The sequence below is a fragment of the Molossus molossus genome, unplaced genomic scaffold (genome assembly GCF_014108415.1).
Source record: "Molossus molossus isolate mMolMol1 unplaced genomic scaffold, mMolMol1.p scaffold_m16_p_16, whole genome shotgun sequence".
NCBI lineage: Eukaryota > Metazoa > Chordata > Mammalia > Chiroptera > Molossidae > Molossus > Molossus molossus.
Window position 1 is genome coordinate 59486286 of NW_023425351.1, and position 23657 is coordinate 59509942.

Below are 23657 nucleotides of genomic sequence, written 5' to 3' on the forward strand. Positions count from 1 at the left end.
AGCCCTAATCAGAACACAGCCGCACCTCCTCCCCCACCCTGAAGCTAAGAAGCTTCCAGTGGCAAATGACAGCTAAATACTGCTGGACCAGGAACGGGAGAAGGACAAGGATGTGCAAAGAGAACCTCTTTGAGGCACAGCTCAAGGGGAAGACCTGAAACTCAGACTCAAACAGGCATTGATCTCTTACACATCCACCACCCTAGATACAAGCTATAGGAGTTTGAAACCTATGATGCTCTGAAACCGTAGCAAAAACAACAATGACAAAAACTCATCCAATTACTAACTGAATTAATGCAAGGCCTTCCATCGCGGTTCTAGCACAAGGAAAGGCATGTTCAAGTCCAGGTATAGAAACCACACACCTTAGTTTCTACTGGTTTACACAATACACTTGGCTTTTAACCAAAATTTAGGAGGCATACAAGAAAAGCAAGTAAAAAACCCACATGCTTCCAAATGCCAGAGTAATGCTAAGAAATAATTTTCAGATTTACTATAAAGTGACAGTAATTAAGTGGTATAGGTCAAAAAAATAAATTTATAGATAACTGGAACAGAAGAGAGTTCTGAAATATACCCACACAAATATAATCAACTGATTTTTGACAATGCATATCTTACATCTTATATAAGAATTACTCAATTATCAGATTAGTATCAACAGTAATTAGCCATGCTGATATCTTCTGCCCCTGATATGATGTGAGAAAGGACATTATCTATGTGATATTCTTTCCTATAATGTCAGTTTATTCATGAGAAACATCAGACAAAATGATTGGGGCTTTTTTTTGGTTAATGTTCACCTGAGGATATTTTTTCATGAATTTTTAGATAGAGTAGAAGGGAAGGAGGGAAGAAGAGAGAAAGAGAGAAACAGAGATGTGAGAGACACATCAGTTGGTATGTACCTTTGACTGGGGATTGAAACCTTGACCCTTTGGTCTGCAGGTCGACGCTCCTAACCACTGAGCCAAACCAGCCAGGGCTGATTGGGGCATATTTTACAAAATACCTTACTACGGATACTTTATACTATCTTTTCCATGATTCTGTGCATCTAAAATCATTTAAAAATTAAAAGTTTGAAAAGAGAGAAACTGACATGAACTAGTATATTATATCTCCCTTGGAGGAGAAGCTTGAGGTAGACCTAACCCAACGGAGCATTTCAATGATTTATACTCGAGATCATTAACTTTCAGACTTTTCTTCAACTCAAATGATGGGTGTAGGTGACTTCATTACTTGTAAATGGGGATTTGGGTGGAGAAACAGGAGCTCTGAAGGAAAGGGCAGGCTACGAGCTAACTTCTGTCCTTCTGCTTCTCCCTGCAACGCTTAATTTCCACAGTTTTCTCCATTTCAAGTGTTGCAACATTGGGGCTCTCTGGGTTTGAGCCTCTTGACTTCCCCTCTGCTTTTTATTTCCCCAGAGGAATGAGTTTGTGTAGTGTCTACCTGGATCTGCTCTTCGGTCAAAGAGCCGAGACCGATCTGATGTCACAAAGGCAGGCTTGCTCGGTGCCCACGTTGAATTCGAAGTCATCGTGAAGTGAGAGGAAAGACGAACACAGGCTGGGGATGGATGGGCCACAGTGGGCCCTGCTCACAGTAGCCCCTTCTTGGGGATTGCCACTGGCCATGTCTTTAAACCAATATAGGACAACCAGCACTTCTCTCCTGGGAATTTGAAATTTTGAACTGGAAGATACAGAAATGTTAAGATCAGGAAACAGTGCAGGATTTCTGCCCACAATGGTGCCCAAGTTACCTTAATTCTGCCATTTGCGAGGCTTGGATACAGCTTATATTAGTTTCCAGTGGCTGTTGTAGCAAATTACCACCAACTGGATGCCTTAAAACAACAGATTGATTAATTCTCTTGTAGTTCTGGAGACCAGAAGTCCAAAATCAAGAAGTCAGCAAGACTGCTCCCCAGAGGCTCCAGGGGATGGTCTTTTCCTTGCGTCCCCTCACTTCCTTGGCTGATGATTAAATTACTCCCACCCCCATCTCTGTCTACATCACCTTCTCTTCTGTCTGTCTCCTCTGTGTGACTCTTACAAAGACACTTGTCATTGGATTCAGGGCCCGCCTAAAATCCAGGATGATTTTGTCATCTCAAAATCCTTAATTACATCTGCAAAGACCCTTTTTCTAAATAAGGTAACAGTTACAAGTTCTGCAGATTATAAAGTGAACCGATTTGGGGAAGGGGCACCATTCAACCCAATGCATCACCCTTCCAATTAATGTTTTCTTAAACTAGGTAGTGACAGTTTCTATAACTTGTAACCAAAATAACTGACGTAGTTGGCCTCACCATGCTCACGTCAGCAGTTATAAGGGCTTTGCGCAAACTTTATGCTGCACTTGACTTCAAAAGTCCAGTTTTTGTGTAAAAAGTGCTTTACATCATGTTGCAAGTTTCTGCTCTTCTCCCAAACTGTATCGATAAATTAGCCCAGAAATCTGCATTTTTAACAATTCCCAGACGTCCTTGTGTATAAGAACAGAGACACTTATAAAACCTCAGACCCCATAATACCCCATTCAAATAAAAACAGAGAAAAAGCAATGAAAAATAACTTGAAAACTTTAATGATGTTGTTTATATAGCAAAAACATAAAATCTTTTAAATAAGGTACATTCAATTTCTCAGCGCATCTAATATTCAGATAATTTATATTTCAAACAGTTTCCAACATTAAACAATTGACTAAATAACGCATTTTGTGTAAAATGATACCATAGCTTATTTAGGTAAAATTATATTACAAAAATACTCCACACAGGAAAAATGGCAGTACCAGTAGGAGACGCTACAGACTTTCCATTGAAAAATATATTTAATCTCTTTCATTTGTCATAATAAACAGAATATATAAATTTTTTCTTTCTAAAATTAAGTCCACACAATTTTTCTTTAGGATGATAATATGTACAAACCTTACATCTGACTGAATATAAATAGTAAATACTGTAATAGTGTTACAGATATATTAGTACTTTTACAGGGGGAAAAAATGGCTTTCTAATAAAAGCTTCTAGGCAGCTGAAATCTGAAATTATTTAAGTTAGACATTCCCGTCTTTAGTAAGGCACAATGGGGTCTAGTTTTTTATTTCCAGTTGAATTACTTCAAGCAGTAACAAGGGAAAACAGTCAGTAGATATTGGACCAGATCTGTCAGTTGGATAAACTATTTGGGGTTTATTGAACTTTGGGGGGAGAAGTTAGTTCTTTCTCCATACCATAGTTTTTGTTTGTTTTGTTTTGACTTTTGGTGCCCTGGGGCCAAATCTAGCCCTCAGCACGAGAAAGAAATCATGTACCCCCTGGACTCCCTCAAGTGCCTGAGAAACAGTTCACTCCTCCATCAGATCTGGTCCACAGTGAGCAAACAGCCCAGTGGCCCTTCCCAGTTATAAGCAGCTTATTTTTACTGATTGGACCTGGTTCCCTATCATTTCTAAAAACAGCTTCTGATACAGTCTGTACATGGTGAGGCTGTGGAGGAACCGGATGGTCTTCTTCAGGCTCTGCGCGACCGTCTTGGGGAAGCGGTGCGTTTTCAAGTGCTTCAGGGCGTGCACGAGGCCCTTCAGCGTGTCCTGGTCGCCGTTTCGGAGTCTCCACAGGCTGAGCAGCTTCAGGATCTGCTGGCCGGCTTGGCAGGCCTCCCTCGTGGTTTCGATGTCTTCCGCGGTGACCTTCTTCCCGGGCAGGCTGTCCATCAGGCTGCGCAGCTGCTCCAAGGTGAGGTTTGTGTGCGCCAGGTGCCTGTGCACGCTCTTTTCGCAGAGGTCGATGTCTGCAGAGGCAGAGACACAGTCACGCGTCGTCTTCCAAGGCCACCACCCCACCCGAGGCAAGGCCGCCACCCCACCCGAGGCAGAGGCTCTCCGCGTCTCAGAACTTGAACGATAACCTTTTCCTGTACTTATGTATTTATGTATTTATTTTGCAGGGGGGCCGGGGAGGGGGCTTAAGTGATGTTAGTTATTTCTGAGCACTGAGATGAATGGCGTGTTGGGTTATTGTAGGATAATATGCCATACATCCTAGGCTTCCGACAAAGCTCGGGCAGGAGCCCTCATTTTGGAAATCACTGGTAGAAAATTACTGGCATTGTCAGTTTTGTTAAAAAAAAACATTTGAGAAAGGAAAACCATAACATTTCAGAGAAACAGAAAGTATTCAAGTTAGTTGTTTCTAATATAAACTTTCATTCGTTGACATCTAACATATGGGCTGTTTTAAAAGACGCAGTTGCTTCAGATGGTCTTTGATACATAGCAGGAGAGAATTACCACCACAGAGAAGAAAATGTAAAAGCCCAGTAGGATGAGGCCAGGAATGTGGTGATACACACCGCCTGCGGAATATTTCTATTTCCATAATGAGCGAGGACATAAACATAAGAAGGAGTAACTAATGTTTCTATTAATGACACGAGTCATTTAGTATCTGAGCCCTAAGGCACGGCAGTTCATCTTTCTGGGTTGAAATGTCCTCCTTTATAAAAAAGGGATTTTGTCCCTTCCAACGCTAAGTTTCTGATTCTCTGTTTCCCTTTCTTTTTGCTTCAGGGCTAATTATACTTCCAAAGAATACATTTTGTTTGTGGAAAACAGAAGAAAAGTTTACTCTTTGCACAAGTCAAAGCATTTAGCTGTGAAAATGTTAGCCTCCTAACATCTGTTGCCTCCGTTTTAGAGGTTTGAGGCTTTTAGGGTAGGCTCCTTGGTCATTTTGCTCGAGTGAAGAGAATGAATTTCTCATTGACGTTGTCTGCCTTATAAAAACCTCCTTCATTTTCCTCTGCCATGTCCTCCCCTTGCTGATTGAATTCAGAACTCTTTGTGCTGTATAACCTAAAGCTTCTGGTCCACAATGTATGAAATTGACTTTTCCCTTCGGAGTCTCTCATCAACATCATCACCTCCCCACAAACACACGCGCGCACACACTCACGTGCTAAAGGAGATTCTTTAAAAAACTCTAAAAGTGGTTTTAACTAGCCCTGTTCTCCAAGAAACTCAAACACTTTACAGACCTTATCTCATTAATCCTTACAACATATGCTATTAAAATGGTAATTTTAAAATAGGCTATGTAGTGAGGATTAATGAGGCTATCTGTAAGACACTGGGAGGCTCTCTAGAGAGAATTACCAAATAAATACAATGGAGCTTCTTGGTGGAAATGCAAGGTAAGATTCAAAGTGGTTAAAGAACTTTTAGGAAGGTCGGAGGGGACACTAATAAAACCGCTAAGGAAGTTAGAAGAAGATCCTGAGGTCTAGCCCTGCACTTGAAATGCATCAGGGCTTCTTTATACACTAAAAACATAGAGGCGGGGGGTGGGGGCAGGTGGGGGCGGGTGGGGGTGGTGAGAATAAGATCCTGCACGACTGCTCAGGGAACAGTGTCTACACCATCATTTCGTGAAAACTTTTTCATCCCATAATAATTTCAGAAAGGAAACATCATCCACACAACTAAACCCATGATTAAAGGGTGTCTCTGATTTCCGCTCGACTTGTTTATTTCAGGATACCATACCTTGAATGATCTTCTTGACCATGTCCTGGTCTTTGTTTTGATGTTTCCATAACTTCAGCAGCTGGAAAGTCTGTTCTTGTGAGCTGTGTCGTCTTTTTATCCTCTCTACACTCTCTGTGTTTACTTTGGTGCCAGGCAGGTTGTCCACCAGGACACTGAGCCAGTTAGGGGTAAACTTGGTAGGGACAGCAAACCGGAAGAATGCCTCCTCGCACAGGGTGACATCTAAAGGGAAGTGGGAAAACCGAGATTTACTCAACAGTTGGATGCTTGGAAGCCTGTTGGACAAAATCCATACGCTAACGTGCAAAATGTGAATCAAATCAGCCTTCTGTTGGCTGGTCTTAGTGGTAGGTTGCCATTCAAACGGGGCTGTGTCTTCTCTAATGTTCTTTTAGGGCATTTGCAGAGAGAAAGTTTAATAAATGTTTAATAAGAACACAATATTGCTATAAATAAATTACAGCAAAAATTCTATGATTTAATGTAAATATTAACATTCTGTGAAAGGTTATTTGATATTTCAAGGATATTTCAAGATCATAGGATATTTCAAGATCAGTGCCAAAACAAATGCAATCATTGCTTTAGAAGGAGCTAGAAAGTGATCTGGAACAGTGTATTATTTTTGTACAAACACAAACACATAGTTTACATTTTGGAATAAGTATATATATAAACATATAAGCATATCTCAAATGAGAAAATAGTCACACTCGAAAAACCATGTCATCTAGAAAAGAGGTACAATGGCCCAATGTCGGGGTAGGGTCAGTGTATCCCAGGGATTACGAGTTTGTCTTTGGACTCATCAGGCCTGGGTTTGAACCCTGGCTCTGCTCTTCATGCCCGATATTGAACTTGAGCAACCTTCACAGTGTCTTTGTAAAGATTAAAGCCCATATTGCAAAGAACCTGGCATACAGTAAGTGCTCAGTGAGTGCCGAAAATAAAAGTTTAAAGGTATCAAAGAGGATGTTGAAGTTAGAAGTCACTCCTCTTACTACCCGTTCCCTTATTCCATTTTTTTTAGATAAGAAAGCAGAAAGGCTGAATGACTCGTCTAAGGTTGCGATTACACAGTGAGACAGTGTTGGGACTGGGCTGGAACCTTTCATCTCCTAGTCCACATTCCTATGCCTCATACACGTCTGTGTCCTACAAACAGATCGTGGAGGAGTCGAGCTGGTTCATGATGCTGTTTAGCTAAATGCTAAGAGACAGATTATCCTTAGTGCAATGAGACCTTGGTAGAAGGTGTGAGATTAGTCTAGTGGTTGGAGTGACAGGGTGAAGACACCAATCTGATTAGTGGCATTGCCAACGTGAGATACATTCCAATAACTCAAGCTTGGACCTAATGACCCTCCTGAATAAAGAGTTTGACACAGAGGAATGTGGAACCTCCGTGCAATCGATGCAGCATACCACAGGGAAAAGCCAGTTTTACATTTCTAATTTGTCATCAATTTATGTCACTGTGCTTCTTAGTTGTCAATGTACACTTTGGTTAATAACACAGGTACTCTTAAAAGTGATAAAAATGGCACAGCCGGTGTAGCTCAGTGGATTGAGCATTGCCCCATGGACTGAGAGGTCTGGGTTCAATTCCCATTCAGGGCACAAGCCCGGGGTACAGGCTCGATCCTCACTAGGGGGCGTGAAAGAGGCAGCCGATCCATGTTTCTCTTTCACATTACTGTTTCTAACTCTCTCCCTCTCTTTCTAAAACATCAATAAAAACATATATTTTTTAAAAAAGTGATAAAAATATATAACAGAAAATTCTGCTAGGGTTTAGAGCATGATCTATGAGAAGACGAGGACTTTTTGAAGGACCCTGAGTTGTGGCTTTCCCAGTGATGCACAGAGAATGGTCTTGAGTAGAATGCAGGTTAAAACGCAAGAAAGAAAATATGAGCTTGACGAAGAAGGTGGCCAGAGGGTCTTGTGTTCCTCCCCGGCGGTGGAGGGCTGACGTTCTGATTGATAGTTACCTATGCCACATTTGTGCGTCGACTCACTGCTTCTGGAACATACACTGTCGTGCGTCGCATTTCCCCTCTGAGTCAGAAGGAGACCGAACGCGCTGCAGTTGGTGTGTTTCCTACAGGGTGCTTTGGAGGACGTCTCATTCGAGAAGAACCCATCTGGACATCTTCCGCAAACCGTGTTTCGCTCCGGGGTTCCTGCGGAAAATACCGAGCCACTGAGCACCTTCTTCTCAAACACTGTCACAGCAGATACCCTCTCGACAAAGTTTGAGAAAGACTTTTCCCTTAACTGCTGTGTTGCTATGCTTTGATTATGAATGCTGCACCAGACCGCAGGCATTCCGACTTTTCACTTCGTGCCACGGACAGAACAGAACTGCAGATGGCGGTCCCTCGGCAGGCTCCCCTCCTAGTCATACAAATGCAAGTTTGTTTCTCTGTTACCTACTAAACACTTCGGAAATGTGAGAGGGGAGGGAAGAAGGGAGGGTGTTCCTCTGTCCTGAGTGATCTGCAAGGCCAGTAGGTCTCGTCCACCACATTCCTAACACGTCATCCTGGAAAAGCATCAGGGGAGCTGCAGTGGAAGTGAGGTGACCCCTTCTCCGAAATCAGTGCCCACTGACTGCTGCATTGTTAAATTCCAGTGTTAAATTCCTACCGAGGTTCTTTCTTTCCCGAATCATAATTGCGAAGCTACTCATAAGCATGCTAACCTTGAGAAGTAAAAATTTACAGCATTATCATAAACTTCTGAAGGTGGCAATAAAGTTGGCCGCTGACTCCAAAGCGTCAGCCTGCAGTTAAGCTCCACAGTAAATGGAAGATGATATACCGTTTGCTTAAACTGTTGAGTTTTAAAAGAGGCTGGTCGTTAAAATTTCAGGGCAGGGGGACTGCAAGGGCATTTTATTTCACGGTGGAAAAATACTTGACAAATTTGGAGAAATCATTGGTAGGCAAACTTGAACCAGTCAACAACTAAAGATGCCATTAAAACGAAATACCTTCAAACCCTTGACTCTGTTATTCATGGATAAATCATACATTACAGTGCATTTGCATATGAAAATACCTCCATCTAGTGTAAGCTAGTTGAACAGATTTAGACTCCAGTGTTCAAACGGGGCTTTTACAGGCCAATTCTCGCTTATGCAAGACAACAAATGAAAGGGGACAAATGAAAGCTATGGAAAGTTAATAAACTTCAGTTATTACGAATTCGAACCTTTCACCTCATTGTATCCAATCTGGGGGAGGGGGGGAGGGAGAGCAAAATGGTTTGCTTCTAGTTTTATCTCCTGCTTCTTCTAAAGAGAGTAATGATGCATTGACCAGCAACAAGGACGAAGGGCTGGCAAAAGAAAAGAGAAGAGAAGCCAGAGGCAGACAACCTTCACATGTGCAATGCCACCTCCACTGTTACAGTGACGACATCTTGGGAACTGACGTACAGAGAGGGCACATTTTTTTTAAAGTACTCTCTTACTATATTCCTCTTTTTAAATGACATGCAACTGCACACCAAATTCTATAACAGCTTGAGTGAAGGTATTTGGGCAGGGAGTCCATGGTATTCTTTCATGGCTAATATTCTGGAAGTAAGTGGACCTGGACACCAGGATCCAAGTCCCCCTTTGCCACCTGCCACATGTTCTGGAAAGCCAACTGCGCAAAGAAGTTGTCATTCTTCAGACACACATTGATGGTTTGGGTCTTTTTTATTTTATTATTTTTATTTTCTGGAGGAGAAGGGGGTGGTGAGGGGGAGCTTGGATCTTTATATGCACCCCAATGAGAAAGTCATTGGTGTAAGACATTCTTTCCGGTAGCTTAACCTTTAAAGTTCTTTAACAAAAGAAATCCAAAAATGATAGAAATCAAGTTTCTTAATGTCTCTGGAGGCTTTATATAATGACCTTGCTGAATAGGACTTTCCAGTTTTACGACTGGTAGAATTTTTTTATAAAGGAAGATTTATCCATCTAAGTAAAGGATGTTACCTTACTAATATCAGTGGAAACATACAGCGTACAATCTGGCAGGTCAAATGTCAAATATCATAATGATGAGAGAAGTTAGGTTCTACAGCTGAGAATTTCACCATGTTGGTCATAACTAATGACATAGGAATTATAAGACTAACTGATAGCCCTGGCTGGTTTGGCTCAGCGGCTAGAGCATCCGCTGGGTCTGGTTCCTACTAAGGGCACGTACCTCGGTTGCAGTTTGTCCCCGGCCCTGGTTGGGTCATGCGGGTGGCAGCCATGTCGCTGTGTGTCCCTTTCATGTCGATGTCTCTCTCTCTCTCTCTCTCTCTCTTCCTCCCTCCCACTCTATCTGAACATGATATCAAGGTATGTCCTCAGGTGAGGATAAAAAAAAAAAGACTAACTGATAACATAAAGTTAATAAAATATGGAGACAATCTGATGTCAAAACAACAACAACAAAAAAGGAATGGTTAATGAATACTCTCTAGAATAACATGGCATAGTACTTCCTTCTCTTTGGGCTGGAAACTCGCACTGTCCATGAGGAACTCCTTGGTGGACTTTAGGGAGGGGCGGTGGAGAAGCCCCACTGTGAATAAACAGAATAAACGTGTGTCTTGGCCCCAGTTGTCTGGCTGGCAGCTTGCTTCATTCTGCAAGCAGATTCCCATGTTTACGTGAGAAAAATCCTTGCTATTTCCATTATTTTTTTGAAACTTTCTAATTTCCAAGCTGCCTCGACCCTTCATTAATTTTTCTAAATATACAACTTACTGAACTGAGTTAAACAAATTTGGTTTTGTTGGATTGGCTTTTCCCTTCTACAGCTTGGCTTAGCTTTTGCGTCCCAAAGTATCATCCAAGAAAAACTAGGAAGTGCCACCAATTATGCCCTCGAATACTCCTCCGAGAGGTATTTTTAAGGAACTCTCATGCAATTTGGACCTTCTGTGATTAATCTGACAAGATTAGCAATTTAGGAAACAGTCGATTTCAATTTTTGAATATGTTTGCTTTGTATTTGCCACCTAACACATTAAAGTCTGTACATCTTTTAATTTGAAAATTAAAAGAATTCCAAATAATTAGCATCCTCTAAAACAGTGGTTGTCAACCAGGGGCAATTTTGCCATTAGGGCACAATTGGTAATATCTGGAGACATTTTCGGTTGTCACCACTGGGGGGTGGAGCATCTAGTGACTAGAGACCAGGGGTGCTGCTTAGCACTCGACCATGCACAAGACTGCTGCTCCAAAAAGAATTACCCTGTCCAAAATGTCAGTGGTGCAGAGGCTGAGATACTGCTTCAAACTGAGTGATCAGAATCTGTACTGATGACTATTTCCTCCAGAAATTAAGTGAATTACTCTTCACTTGCCCAAGCTATGAGACTACATGGAAGCTTTGTGAATGTGATAGAAAAAAAAAAAAAATGTGGGTTGCAGCTTTAAAAGATTCAGTGCACACTGGCCTTAACCTATGCTGTGCAAAAGGTACTTTGTTTGTAGACAAGTACTTCCTCTTGGCTTGACAATCTGTTTTGTCTAAGATAAAGAAAAAGCTCATTGACGAGATAGGGCTGCAGTCTTTATCCTCCCAGACACTCAACTCGCATGTCAAAGGAAGAAGTAGCTTCATTTTTTTTATAATGAAATGCATTTTCCCTAACCATTCTCATTTTTTGCATAATTAATTACAACTGCTCATTGTTAGCATTGCAGAGCCTCGTCAATATCAGCATAATGACTCTCTTGGTGTCAATTAAGATTTCTGATGTCAAAAGGCACCGCAGTTTGAAGCCGTCCGAGCTGAAGTGAACCATAGCGGCATCTCTCAGCTATAAACAGTGCAGCTCGGAGTGTGTCCCTTTAAAAACACTATCCATCCTGCATCTCATTAGAGAGCAATTTGCTGCATTTGAGATTTGTCACTAAATCACCCTGGAGTGGCAGAGGATTCCTCTGAGAAAGAGTCGTCTGGCAGCCATCCAGACAGATGCACAGCACATATCACGCAGGTTCCATTACCTTTGCCATTTGCTATCCTGACTATCATCAGACAAAAGTGTTGCCTTCAGCGTTCCTGCTACTAGACTCCGAACGATGCTAATTCATCTTGCTGCCTGGACAGCCGCTACATACCAGCTTGTACCACGCCGAACCCGGGCGGGCAGCTCCGGTGCTTCAGGCAGAACTCCACCTCCAGGTACCGCCCTTCCTCGCACTCACACACGCGGTTGTGGGTGCGACTGCACTCCTGCTTGACGTGCTGCAGCTCCTTGCACGCGGTGTTGCAGTACAGACACTCGTCGCTGGTGTGCCAGGCGTCCGTGTAGTAGTTGTCAGCACAGGGCGCGCACACGGTCTTCCGCCTTGCTGTGCAGTGCTGTTTTAAGTAGGTTCCAGGGGGACACTTGTCACACATCAGCTGGCGAGAGGTTTCTGGGTCATAATGAAGGTACTTCGGAGGAAAGGCTTCCTGGGTGGTCCATTTGATGGAGATGTCCAGGAACTAGAAGGAGAAAGACAGTGGTGGCGATGTCAGCATGGAAATAGGGTGGTTCTTCGGGGCAGAGGTATCACAAGAATCAGAATCCCTTACGAACTTCCTGCCTCCTGAGCGGTTCTACAAAGTAAATTCAGAGGCCGTAATTCTTGCCCTCTATTAGCTGAATCTCCAAGACCGAGGCAGTGATGGCAGCACACCTGTATTAAGTAAGACCTGCTCATAGATAACTGGACCAGAAAGCTTATCAAAATAGAAATTACTCCAGTTAGGTGCACTACGAAATAACCCCATGGCCTCAAAGACACCCCATCTCCTTGGACTTCAGGGTTCTCTCTAGATGACGGAGTTGGATGGACTAGTGGTTCTCAGAAGGGCCACACCACACTCCTTGGTAAAAATGGAGATTTCTAGGACCTGCATCCCTAAACATTCTGATTCCACAGGTGTGGAACTGAGTTAGGGATTCGAGAAAAACTTTTGCAGTGATTCTGATGGATGGAGTCTGTACTCAAAAATTATTCTTTTGTTTATTCACTTGATAAATAGTCATTGAGCCCTTACTATGTGCCAAACTCTGTTCTGGGCCATTGGGAAGCATGAGGGAATAAAACAGGCAAGAAACCCTGCTGTTGTGGAGTTGACAATCCATTTGGGGGAGTGAGGAAATAAATAACAAACTTACAGATAAGTCACATATTAGAAGAAAAGTGTTGTAAAAAAAAAAATTAGCAAGTAAAAGATTGAAAACTTGGAGGTGATGGGAGAAATTACAATATTTAAATGGGGAGGTCCCAGTAGCCATGTTTAGGACTGAATGATATCTCCCTTTTAGTTCATCCATTCTAAGACTTGATGAAGTAAAGAGGTAGGGATGTGCAAAGTGTATATGATGATATCATCAGTCATCCTGATCATTCATTCATTCATTCATTCATTCCACAGATACGCTTTGAATGCCTACCAGGAATATACCAGGAATATGCTGGTGAGTAAGGCATAGTCCCTATCCCCACAGATCTTGCAATCCACTGGAAAGAGTCCTAGAATGTTAAGACTGATGTTTCCTCCGGAACCTCACTTAGCCCAGTCTTGACTCTCATGGGTCAATGACGTCTAGAAAATTAAATGACCACCTCTTTTCAGGTTCACTGGGAAAAACTTCAGGGAGCAGACAGGGTTTCCTAAGTATCCATACATATGGCAGCAAGAATTCTATGCAGCAGAAGAAGGAGGATTTTGTGAGCAAGGCTGCTGCTTGGAAGGGCAGCTCCGACTAGGTGTTGTCTTCTAGTCTAGATCTCAAAGGGTCTTCCAGGAGCACGGAAGTCGCTCTTCACGCTAACTGCAGGAAACACACGCTCGGGAGAAACCGTTAATTGTGTGTAGGGGTGCTTTGTTTGGTTTGTATTATTTGTTTTTGGGAAAGGGATCAACACTGACTATTTTCAGGCTTTGGGGAGGTGGCAGACCAAATACAATAAACTTTTCCCAACTCTCTTCTTTGCAGAACTCAGGAAATTTCAAAGAAACCCCTTGACCTGGGAAAAATCATACCACACTAGAGAAACGGCACTCCCTCTGGAGTTAGGAGGGACAAAGGTAAGTGGCATTTGGTCATTTTAATCCGAGTAATTTCATTCACTTCTTATTGGAACCCAACAAGCATTGGGGCTGACCGAACCTGCTATGAGCTGATAAACCAGAAGGAAAAAAACAAAGTATCTCACTTAGGGCCATGGACCGTCTATCCAAGATACATTTTCAAAGTGCTGTGATGTGAAAGACTCCTAACCAACAAAACATAGAATACAGCACAAAATCAGGGTGACACCCTCATAACCTGAGGTTTTCTGGGGGAACATATTCTTAAAGTTCCTAGTGGTTTCTTATTGGCTCAGCTGGAGTGGGTGGACATTAGAAGAAAGAAGTGAACCAGAACTGGGTGCAAGTATTGGTTTGCTCTCCATCTTTCAGGAATAGATGGAATCTATTCATCCAACACCCATGTATTGCGTACCCACTGTATACCAGGCACTGGAGAAGGAACTTAGCATATGGTAGTGCACAAAACAAAGATGGGCCATGCCCTCTGGAGCTCACAGTCTAGCGAGGAGGCAGACAGCAGAGAAGAAATAAATAATTACAAATAATGATCAGTGTCGTAAAGGAAACAAAGCAAGATGCAATGACTTTGTGGCTTCTTGGTCATTTGAATATATTATGCCACATCTTTCAAGGCCCCTTGTGCAGAGTTGGCTCACGTGTTTCTAAAATCCTCAATGCTAGGAAAAAATTTCTGTGGTACAACTTGCAGAGACAAGGAAAGAAATGAGAAATGATTCTTTTCTCTTGCTGTTCACTTTGGAAGGATCCGTTGCTTTCAAGATGCCTGTCTTGCAGGCTACTAAGGAGTGAGCTCCACCCTGGTAGAGCTGCAGTCCTGAGCCCTCCTGCAGCCCAACTTCCCAGCATCCCCCCTTTCCCATTTCAGTGCGGTTCAGCTGTGCCCACTTCCTCAGTGCTGACTCTCTTCTCCCTTATCAAGAAGTGGTGAGGCCCGGCCGGGGTGGCTCAGTGGTTGAGCATGGACCCATGCACCAAGAGGTTGCCGGTTCAATTCCCGGTCAGGGCGCATGCCCGTGTTGTGGGCCTGATCCCCAGTTGGGGGCACGCTGGGGACGGCCAATCAATAATCTCTTTTATTCATGTTTCTGCCTCTCTTCTCCTTCCTCTCTCTCTAAAACCAATAAAGAAAAAATTTAAAAAAAAAGTGATGAGGACAGGGCGGGAAACCCCCTAGATAATGCCTGTGTTCCTCTCTGGAGGAGCCGTGCACATGCAAATGCAAGGTCCGACCAAGGAGGCTGCATCGATGCGTGTTTTCCAGGCCATTGGACGTGATACTGGTGGTTTCCTGAAGCCATGCTTTGAAAATGTGTTCCCATTTCTTCAAACTACAGAGAAGTTGTGAAGGGAATCCACAGAGAAAAATATAAACAAGGTTGACTTAAGGAATAGAGAGCAATTGTATCGTTGTAGGCAGTTTCCCCAAGGCCCCTGCGTAGATCATCCTATATATTTACACACAAAAAAAAAAAAACAAAAAAAAAAACACACAGGAAAGCCTTCAGGAGCTGCAGACTTGTTTCCGCAAGTTCCATGGGGCCTCTGGGTTTTACTTGAAAATTTTCCACTTTGGTAAAAAGACAGAACTCTCTGTGGCCAAGATTGGATGTTTAGGTCTCAATCTCTGGTTAGCCCCAGTTCCCACATGAAATTTCTGGAAGGGGTTACTGTGCAGAGGACGGGCAGGATTAATAGAACTCTTCATCAGCCCTCTCTCTCACTTTCTTTGGCATCTCCTGGAAGTGCACTGAAAAGGATGCCACAGGAAGACAGGCGTCTTGACACTGGCTTTATCCCTTTTGCCAGCTGGTAGGGTTTCAAATCTGATAAGAGTTCAAAACTGTTTTCAGTGTACATTGCGTCTCCCCGGAGGAACTTCTGCCAGAGTCGGGACACGCACGCAAGTGTGTCTACAGAGGTATAAAGTGCTGTTTGCAGAACAGGCCATGCTGTTTTGGGTCTATGCTTGACTTTAAAAGAAAAAATTAAACCCTGACTGGTTTGGCTCAGCGGTAGAGCATCGGTCCACCGACCAAAGCGTCATGGGTTCGATTCTGGTCAAGGACATGCACCTTGGTTGTGGTTTGGGCTGCAGCCCTGTCGGGGTCATGCGGACATCGATGTTTCTCTCTCTCCCACTCTATCTAATGATAAGTGGAAAAAAGTATCCTCAGGTGAGGATTTAAAAAGAAAACAGTTAAATGGAATTTTCTCTCCATTTTCCCTTTCTTCCCCCTCCCATCCCCCATCTGTCTGTCCTTTGGTGCAGACCACCTGGGCTTGAAGGGCATGAGGACCACTCGTCACTGGTCCAGGATGTCTTCCTGAAGCGCCCGTGCCTCTTTCCGGGAGAGGACAGTTAAGGCTCCATCTCGGAGAGCTTTGTTCTTCTTCTCACCTTCCATGTTTCACGTTGGACAGAGTTAAAGGATTTTCCATCTCAAGCCCAACAGCTTGCCTCATCTGGCAAATGTCTGCAGATGGTTATGTGTAAGTTGGGGGCTGAGGGGCCGAACTGATTGTTCTCTAAGGCCTTCTCCAGCTCTCCCACTCTCGTATTCTGTGCTTGGACAGAGCTGAACTTAGGCACACAGGTCTTGCTCTAACACCCTTCCTACCTCCTTGCTCCATCACTTTATTCGCGAAACCCCTGTGACTGCAAAACTCTCTCCGATCTCCACTTCTCAGATTCACCCATGCCTTCCTTTTCTTCCATTGCGCCCGCACCCCAAATTCTCAGCTCTGCCTTCTCCGCTAGCATGCCTGCTCCCGCCGGCCCTTCCTGTGGGGTTGCACGCTGGTCAGCTGCATGCGTGAGGCTGCATCTGCGTGTGCTCGTGGTATATGTGCATCTGTTTACGCTGTAGTGTAACAATCATTAGGTCGTTCAGCTCACTCTTATGTAAGCCAATAATCATGGGTGTGAAAAAAGAATTACTTTTGTATACAAAGTAAATGGAATGCTCTGGGCGGTGACTTGACAAAAATGAGCTACAAAAATGGAAAAAGCAAAGGAAAAAATCCGACCGTAAATTTGAGGCAGCTGAGACAATTGTAAAAGCAAAATGGTGAGAACATCTAGAAGGATTATGTAACCCATTTACTGCATAAATGTCTTTAAATTCCAAAGCTGAGATGAACGAGCTGTACATGACAGATGCGGGTCCTGTCTGAAAGGCAGCATGGAGTCCCGTGTTGGCGAACACACATTCCTAGAAGGCCCTGGCCAGATCTCAAAGTATAGGCGAGTAAGTGCTTATTTAAATGTTTTAAGTCAAAATAAAATGTTTATGATATATTTGTATGATTTTTATTATTAAAAGCTTTGCCTGGTTTTTCAATTCATCACCCAATTCTTAATCCCGAACACATACAATTTCTAATGAAAATTCCCCATTTGGGAAGTAGAGTGATGCGGGTATAACCTGCGCAGGCAGCCGAAACGGGAACATGAAGACAGGATTCTGTCCTGTCTATTCCATTCTTACATACACACGTTAAATCTCTAGTCTGTGCCTGGCAGTGGACTAAAAGATAATCTTTATAATATTTTGGTGTGTAGCTACTCTAGGATGTTTTACCATTATCATCAAGTCTCTACCAGCTACAAAAAATGAGTCTTAGAACAAATAATTAACCATCCCTGGTCACAGCAATTAGCAGACACAGAATTCAAGCCCGGGGCACGTGCCGTAGAATACTATTTTTTGGCCAAATCCTTTAACATTTACCAAATGCTCTCCTTTATCCTATAGGCTTCATGCAGTCCCAAAGTAGCCCTTAAGGGCTATTTTTTTGTTTTATTTAGACTCAAGAGCATAAAGTTTGGAGATCATGAAAGTTAGAACATCAACCAGAGCCTTCCCAAAGTCCATATAAACTGATGCTGACTTTTCTTTCTCTGTGCTAAGAGCAGCTCTTGTCCACAGCTACTGAGAAGGACATTTCTCAGGTGATAAGTGACTTGGCTACAGCCTTCTACTGGTGCATCCTTCTTCCTGAAGGACAAGAGAAGAATGCATTTCCTCCAGCAAGTTTATTTTCACGTTATGCAACGCAGCCAATCCCATACCACTGGAGTTGCCCTCTGGTATGCGGAACCGTGAATGACCCAGGGGTTTCCATTTATGGAAAATTCATTAGAAGGAGCCCACGCAAAGCTTGAAATAACTACTTGGTTTGGGAGTTCCTTCTGTGATCCCTCGTCATAATCGTTGCCGCAGAAAACTATTTGAGGACTACCCCGAGTTAGGTAAACTTCTGGTCAGTTTGGGAACCATGCCATTTTATAGTTCATCTTGGAAAAGAAACATTCAGAATATATATCACGGTGAGTTTCCTAAAGAGCTCCTGTAGTACGAACTATAATGCTTATTTAGAAAAATGAAACAAAACATAAAAAACCTTTTCCCCAGTATTTTATATCAAAACCGGCTACAGAATAGAATGAAACTTTTAAATGAGTTCATGAGATAAAGTAATGTTTGTTGTGAGCAGCTTTGGGCTACATGTAAAGGGTTTTATTCATTCACTCATTCATTCTTTCAGCTTCATTCATTTGATAAATAGGCTTTGAGTGCCTTGGAAAAAACAAAGAAATGTTTCCAATGGAGGTTAGCTTATTTGATTTTCTACAGTCTTAAACTGTAGTAGTTCTTTTGTATCTTCCTCCATTCCTTAAATAACTTGTATATTCATTCATTCAGCAAACACTTATTGAAATAATTACCATGCTCTGAAAATACTGCTAAGCGATGGAGGGGAATAAGTTAATGTTCCTGTTTCATAGGAACATTCATCTAAAAACCCAGCCTGATGTAAAACACTCATAAATCACCACAAAATCATTGTCTGCAGAAGAAAGAAGAAAGAGAATCGACAGCGAGACAGGTCAGAGATGAGGAGGGGCTGAAGTTAGACCCTAGTAATGGAGGAGAGGAAGGGACAGATACAATCTGTTGGCCGACTGCATAGGGAGGGGGACAAAAGGGCACTTGAAGGACATGCCCAGAAGTCTAACCATTAGGTATGTGATGTTGGCATCGATTAGTGACAGACGGAGGAGACAGCTGTGGAGAAAGACAATGAATTTAGTTTGGAACATCTTCCATCCATGAGACTCAAATGGACGTAAGTACTGGGAATTCAGGGCCAAAATGCAGCTAAGGACACAGCTTCTGGGGTTATCAACACATAAATGACTCTAGAAGCAAAAGGATCACATGGCATTACCCAAGGATGTTGCATACAAGCAAAAAGGACAAATATGTTCATCTTTGGGACTCATAAACATTTGCAAGATGGGATGAAAAGCAGAATGTTAAAAAAGCAGGGATATCACAGAGTTTCAAGAATGCTAAAGGGGTAATGAATAACTAAAAAGTGTATGGCATGGCAATCAATTAGATCGACGTAAGTTGACAAGGGCCCTCCCAGCTGGGAACCTGCATTTGGAATACGCACCGCAGGGTTCCAAACCCAGTTAGACCATCAGGTTAGTAACCGTGGGCCACTACCTTTCCTCTAAAATGGCAATAATCCTTATTTTACCCATCCTTGTATAATCGTTATATGTTAGATGAGTAAAGAGACACAAGTTAACTTAATAAAGAATGAAGTCCCAGACAAGTATGAGGCATTATTACATAAGCTAATCACACAGGATGAGAGTAATGGGAGACATTTTGAATCAGACACATTTCTGGAGATCTTTTCACGTTTCTTGTCCAATAAAAAGCAACACACGGAAAATGTGCCATAAGTTGATTATCTATGCTGTTCTTAACGGTGTCCAGGAAAAGCATTTCTGACGTGTTTTTAAAACCAGTTTCAGTTCTTCCCGACTGAAATCCTTTTCTTGGTTTGGGTGAAATGCTTCAAGGCAGTTCCATAGGTTCCCACAGAGAGCCCTGATGGAAATGTATTTGTCTCCAGACTCCTTAAATGCTTAGCATAGTGCCTTACACCTAGCAAGTATTCAAGATAGCGAATTTAATTGTATTCAGTTCCACAGATATAGTGAAAGAATATCTACTATGTGTAATTAGGACCATTGATGATTCTATAGACCCAGATGAATAGCCACATGTAAAGGATACATTTGCAAGGACAAGCACAGAATCTGCAATTTTCTCATCGTAAAATGGTAGTGATGACAATTAGCCTAAAGGAAGGTGTTTTCAAAGCATCTTTCATTGTGCATGAACTGTCCCATTTGTATTTAGCTTCCATGCTACAGGTAAAAAAAGCAGGCTGTTCATTTCAGGGGTGTATCTGTGCTGCCCGCTCCCTACCTGAGGGTCTGTCACTTGCTTAATAATTTTCACAACAGCCCGTTGTGTGGCTGAAGATTATGTCTGTAGGTAGGAAGTAAGAGCAGCTGAATGAACTCTGTCCATCTATTCAGAGCTGATTTTCTCCCAAAAGCTTTTGCCAGGCAAACAGCGGAAAGGAAACACAAGCAGTTATGATTTATTAGATGAATCGCTGGGCCAAATTCTACACTATTTTGCTTCCCTTGGAGCTGAAGAACTGTCTCCAAGTAAAACTTAACTTTAAAATGCGATTTTCTGGTTCCCTTCAGACTTTCCTTTAGTTGTTTGAAGGCTTTTAAATTAATTAGCAGTAGCTTGTTTATTTTTGGAATCAACCAGAATTGTCAGGACAGATTTGTTTATGATGCTTTGGGTGCTTCAGAGGAGTGTTACACACAATTAACATTTGACAGATTAATAAATAAAAGGGGGGGGGGGGGGACTCTGAAAAGAAGAACTTGTAATGCAAGTAAACACTTAAAACTTTCCAAGGAATGTATGCAGAAATCTCGCATATTTTGGCTCCCAGGTCTTAATATTTTTTCTCTTGAGCCTCTGTTAATCACCAGACTTGAGATCTAACATCAATTCTAAAAACTTCAACTTAGCAGCAAGGCTGGTTGAAATTGTTCTGATGTTCATGTCCGTTCAGGCCCACCTGATCTGCGCAGAGGTGGATCAAGACAGAGTTTTCCATCTACAGTCCCTGGCATTTGGGGCTCAGACTGGCAATGCATTTAGTACCTTGATAGTTTTGCACATCAAATTCCATTTCATTTCTACAGTGTTTTCCTTTGAAGATAGTACATGGCTCACAACATCTTATGAATCCCCTTTGGTTGCTAATGACCTGGATTAAAGCCCAATCAGTATATGGTCAAGGGCAGCTGGTGAAGTTAGAAAAGAAAAACCATGGTGGTTATGAAATAGAATAGAAACCAGAAGTAGAAATGAAGTAGAATAACATCTGATTTAAATATGTAGACATTTACTGTGTGCCTACAACATGTAAAAGACCATACTAGAAACCCTGTGTGGTATGGTGAATAATAACAGCTAGGATGTCATAATACAGTGGGCTCTATACTAAGCCCTTTCTTCAAGACCTCCAACCATCATTTTTTGTTTTAGTGAGAGAGATAGAGAGAGAAAGGAGGAGAGAGGGAGAAACATCAATTCGTTGTTCCACTTATTTATGCATTCATTATTTGCCTCTTGTATGCACCCTGATCATGGATCGAACCCACGACCTTGGCATATCAGAACGATGCTCTAACCAACTGAGCTACCCGGCCAGGGCTCTCTCCAACCACCTTTGAGGAGATAGGATTATCCCCATGTTATAGATAAAGAAACTGATTTGGAGAAGGTAGGTGACTTTGCAGAGGTCACAGGGCTTATACACATTCCAGCTGGGATTCAAGTCCACTCTTGTTTGAATCTAAGTCTTTAATAACAGACTGTTCTCCCTGGGGACTTCCATTCTTAGAAAGGAGATCGGCATATAAATGATCAACTACAATACACTGTAACATTCAGTAAGATCTACCGCTTGTCTATCTATTGATCTATTGTGAACAAACAAGGGCTGTGTAATAAACCTGACAAGCTCAGGGGAATACTTGGCAAGCCTGCAAGCTTAGTGACCAAAAGTAACCACACAGGATGGTCTGCTGGTAAATCCAGAACTGTGCTGGCCACGCGGGTAGTCATGTCCCAGGCTTACCGCTTCCTTAGCAAAGGTCAGTCTTTACCTTTAGTGATCCCTTTCCACTGTTCCTATGCACCTAGGATAACATACCTTTGAAGTGTCAGTATGCCTTTCTTTTCTAGACCCCTCAAAGGCACAACTGCAGGCACCAGAGAGCCCCGAACCCCTCACCTTGTCCCCACAGACCACCTCCATGTACTGTAAATGTTCATTATTAACTACTGTACCCACCAACGTAAAATGTGTGCTTCTCCAGTTTGCTTTTTATACAACCCTAGAGCTCCCCCTCGCTTTGCTTTCTCTCGCCTCCTTGATCCACCAGTGGATTTCATGTACCTTCCTTATGTTTCCTTCTTTGATTCTAAAAGCATAAAAGGCACCGCAAAACCGCCATGCTCCTGGGCGTGTTCTCGGTCCAGGGAGATTTTGCTTCTGGGCGTGTCCGCAAAATCTGGGCTCAAAAAAACCTCTTATAAAACTTTTCTATCAGCCGGACATTTTTTGTCAGCTCCATCTATCTGTCTGTCTGCCTGTCTGCCTGTCTGCCTGTCTGCCTGTCTGTCTATCTGTCTGCCTGTCTGCCTGTCTGTCTATCTGTCTGCCTGTCTGCCTGTCTGCCTGTCTGCCTGTCTGTCTATCTGTCTGCCTGTCTGCCTGTCTGTCTATCTGTCTGCCTGTCTGCCTGTCTGCCTGTCTGCCTGTCTGTCTATCTGTCTGCCTGTCTGCCTGTCTGCTCTGGTGGATACAGTCTTGTCCCTCTCCCGCCCTGACAGACAGTTCGCACAGCCTCTCAGGAGCAGGGCCCCGTGAGGTTGAGGAACTGGAACTTCACCCGAAGCAGCAGCCCCCCAGCCACGCGCCCCTCGACGCTGCTCCCCTTTCTCCTCTGCCCACACGCTGTCACTCACTCCTCTGCGACTGCACGTTTCAATAAGGTCCTGTAACCACACGTGTTTGCCTCATGCTCTGTTCCCTAAGGAATCGGACTTAGAGCTCATGTCCAATAAAGAGGCCCAGTCATTTAATTAAAAACAAAACAAAACACCACGGTGGCCCCCGGAGCTGAAGGAAGGAAAGGGGTGAAAATACATTGGCATCACCCAGCCTGGGGATTTGGCCCTCTGAGTCCCACCCTGGGGCACTGTCAACCCCGGCAGAGAAGAGAACTCTGGGATGAGGGCACCCACAGGGGCGCGGCTCTGACTGATGGGTATTTTCCACTGGACTCGGGAGCTCGAGCGAAGCTCCTTTAGGGCAGAAAAACTTCTCAGCCAGGTAACCAGCCTGAGGAAAAATTACTCCGTTTTCACCTCCGTGAAATAGATATTTATCTCTGTATAATAGGATTGTTGTGACTTTCATATATTCTAAGAAGGGTGTCCTTCTGTTTTGTGGTCTCCTCCTTTGGCTTAGCGTAAACAGGTGCACGGTGTCCCAGCAAGGCAGGTGAATGAGCCTCCACCGAGGGAGGGCCAGTCGGACACAGGAAAAGAAACACATGAGCCCTGTCTGTTTACTCTCCTAGACTAGGGTGTTTGATTTACAGTCTCCTGTTAAGTATCTGTTTACCTTCTCCTTTTGAGCCAGCTAAGCTTTTCTGCAATCTCTAAATTTTACGTAATCCCTAAAGCTTGAATGTTCAGCATCAGAAGTTCTCGCACATGAGTCCTGCTAACCATACCTTTGATGGAAAAGGAGTTTAGATAGGTCATCTAAAACCATTGATTTTAGTCATTTGTGATTTTTAAGTGTTCTCTGCAGTGACTGCCCCTCCCTGACCAGAGCTATGACTGGGGTTTGGCTACTGGGTTAGTCCAGACTGGCTGGGATTTATGCTGCGCCACCCACTTCAAAAATCTCCGTGGCTTAAAAATAACAAAGGTCGACTTCTCACTCGTGCTACATCCCTCATGGGTCCACTGGAGGCTGCTC

The 23657-nt window shown here is 43.1% G+C and overlaps 1 protein-coding gene across 1 annotated transcript in view; it reads right to left on the minus strand.

Moving 5' to 3' along the window:
* Positions 1 to 3036: 3036 nt before the first annotated feature.
* TNFRSF11B (TNF receptor superfamily member 11b) overlaps positions 3037 to 23657 on the minus strand; it is a 28701-nt gene continuing 8080 nt past the window's right edge. The window contains exons 2-5 of the mRNA XM_036263843.1: positions 11708 to 12077; positions 7575 to 7766; positions 5578 to 5802; positions 3037 to 3824 (exon numbers count right to left, since the gene is read on the minus strand). Of these exons, the coding sequence (XP_036119736.1) occupies positions 3436 to 3824; positions 5578 to 5802; positions 7575 to 7766; positions 11708 to 12077 (1176 nt within the window). The 3' untranslated portion in view covers positions 3037 to 3435. The remainder of the gene's footprint in view (positions 3825 to 5577; positions 5803 to 7574; positions 7767 to 11707; positions 12078 to 23657) is intronic.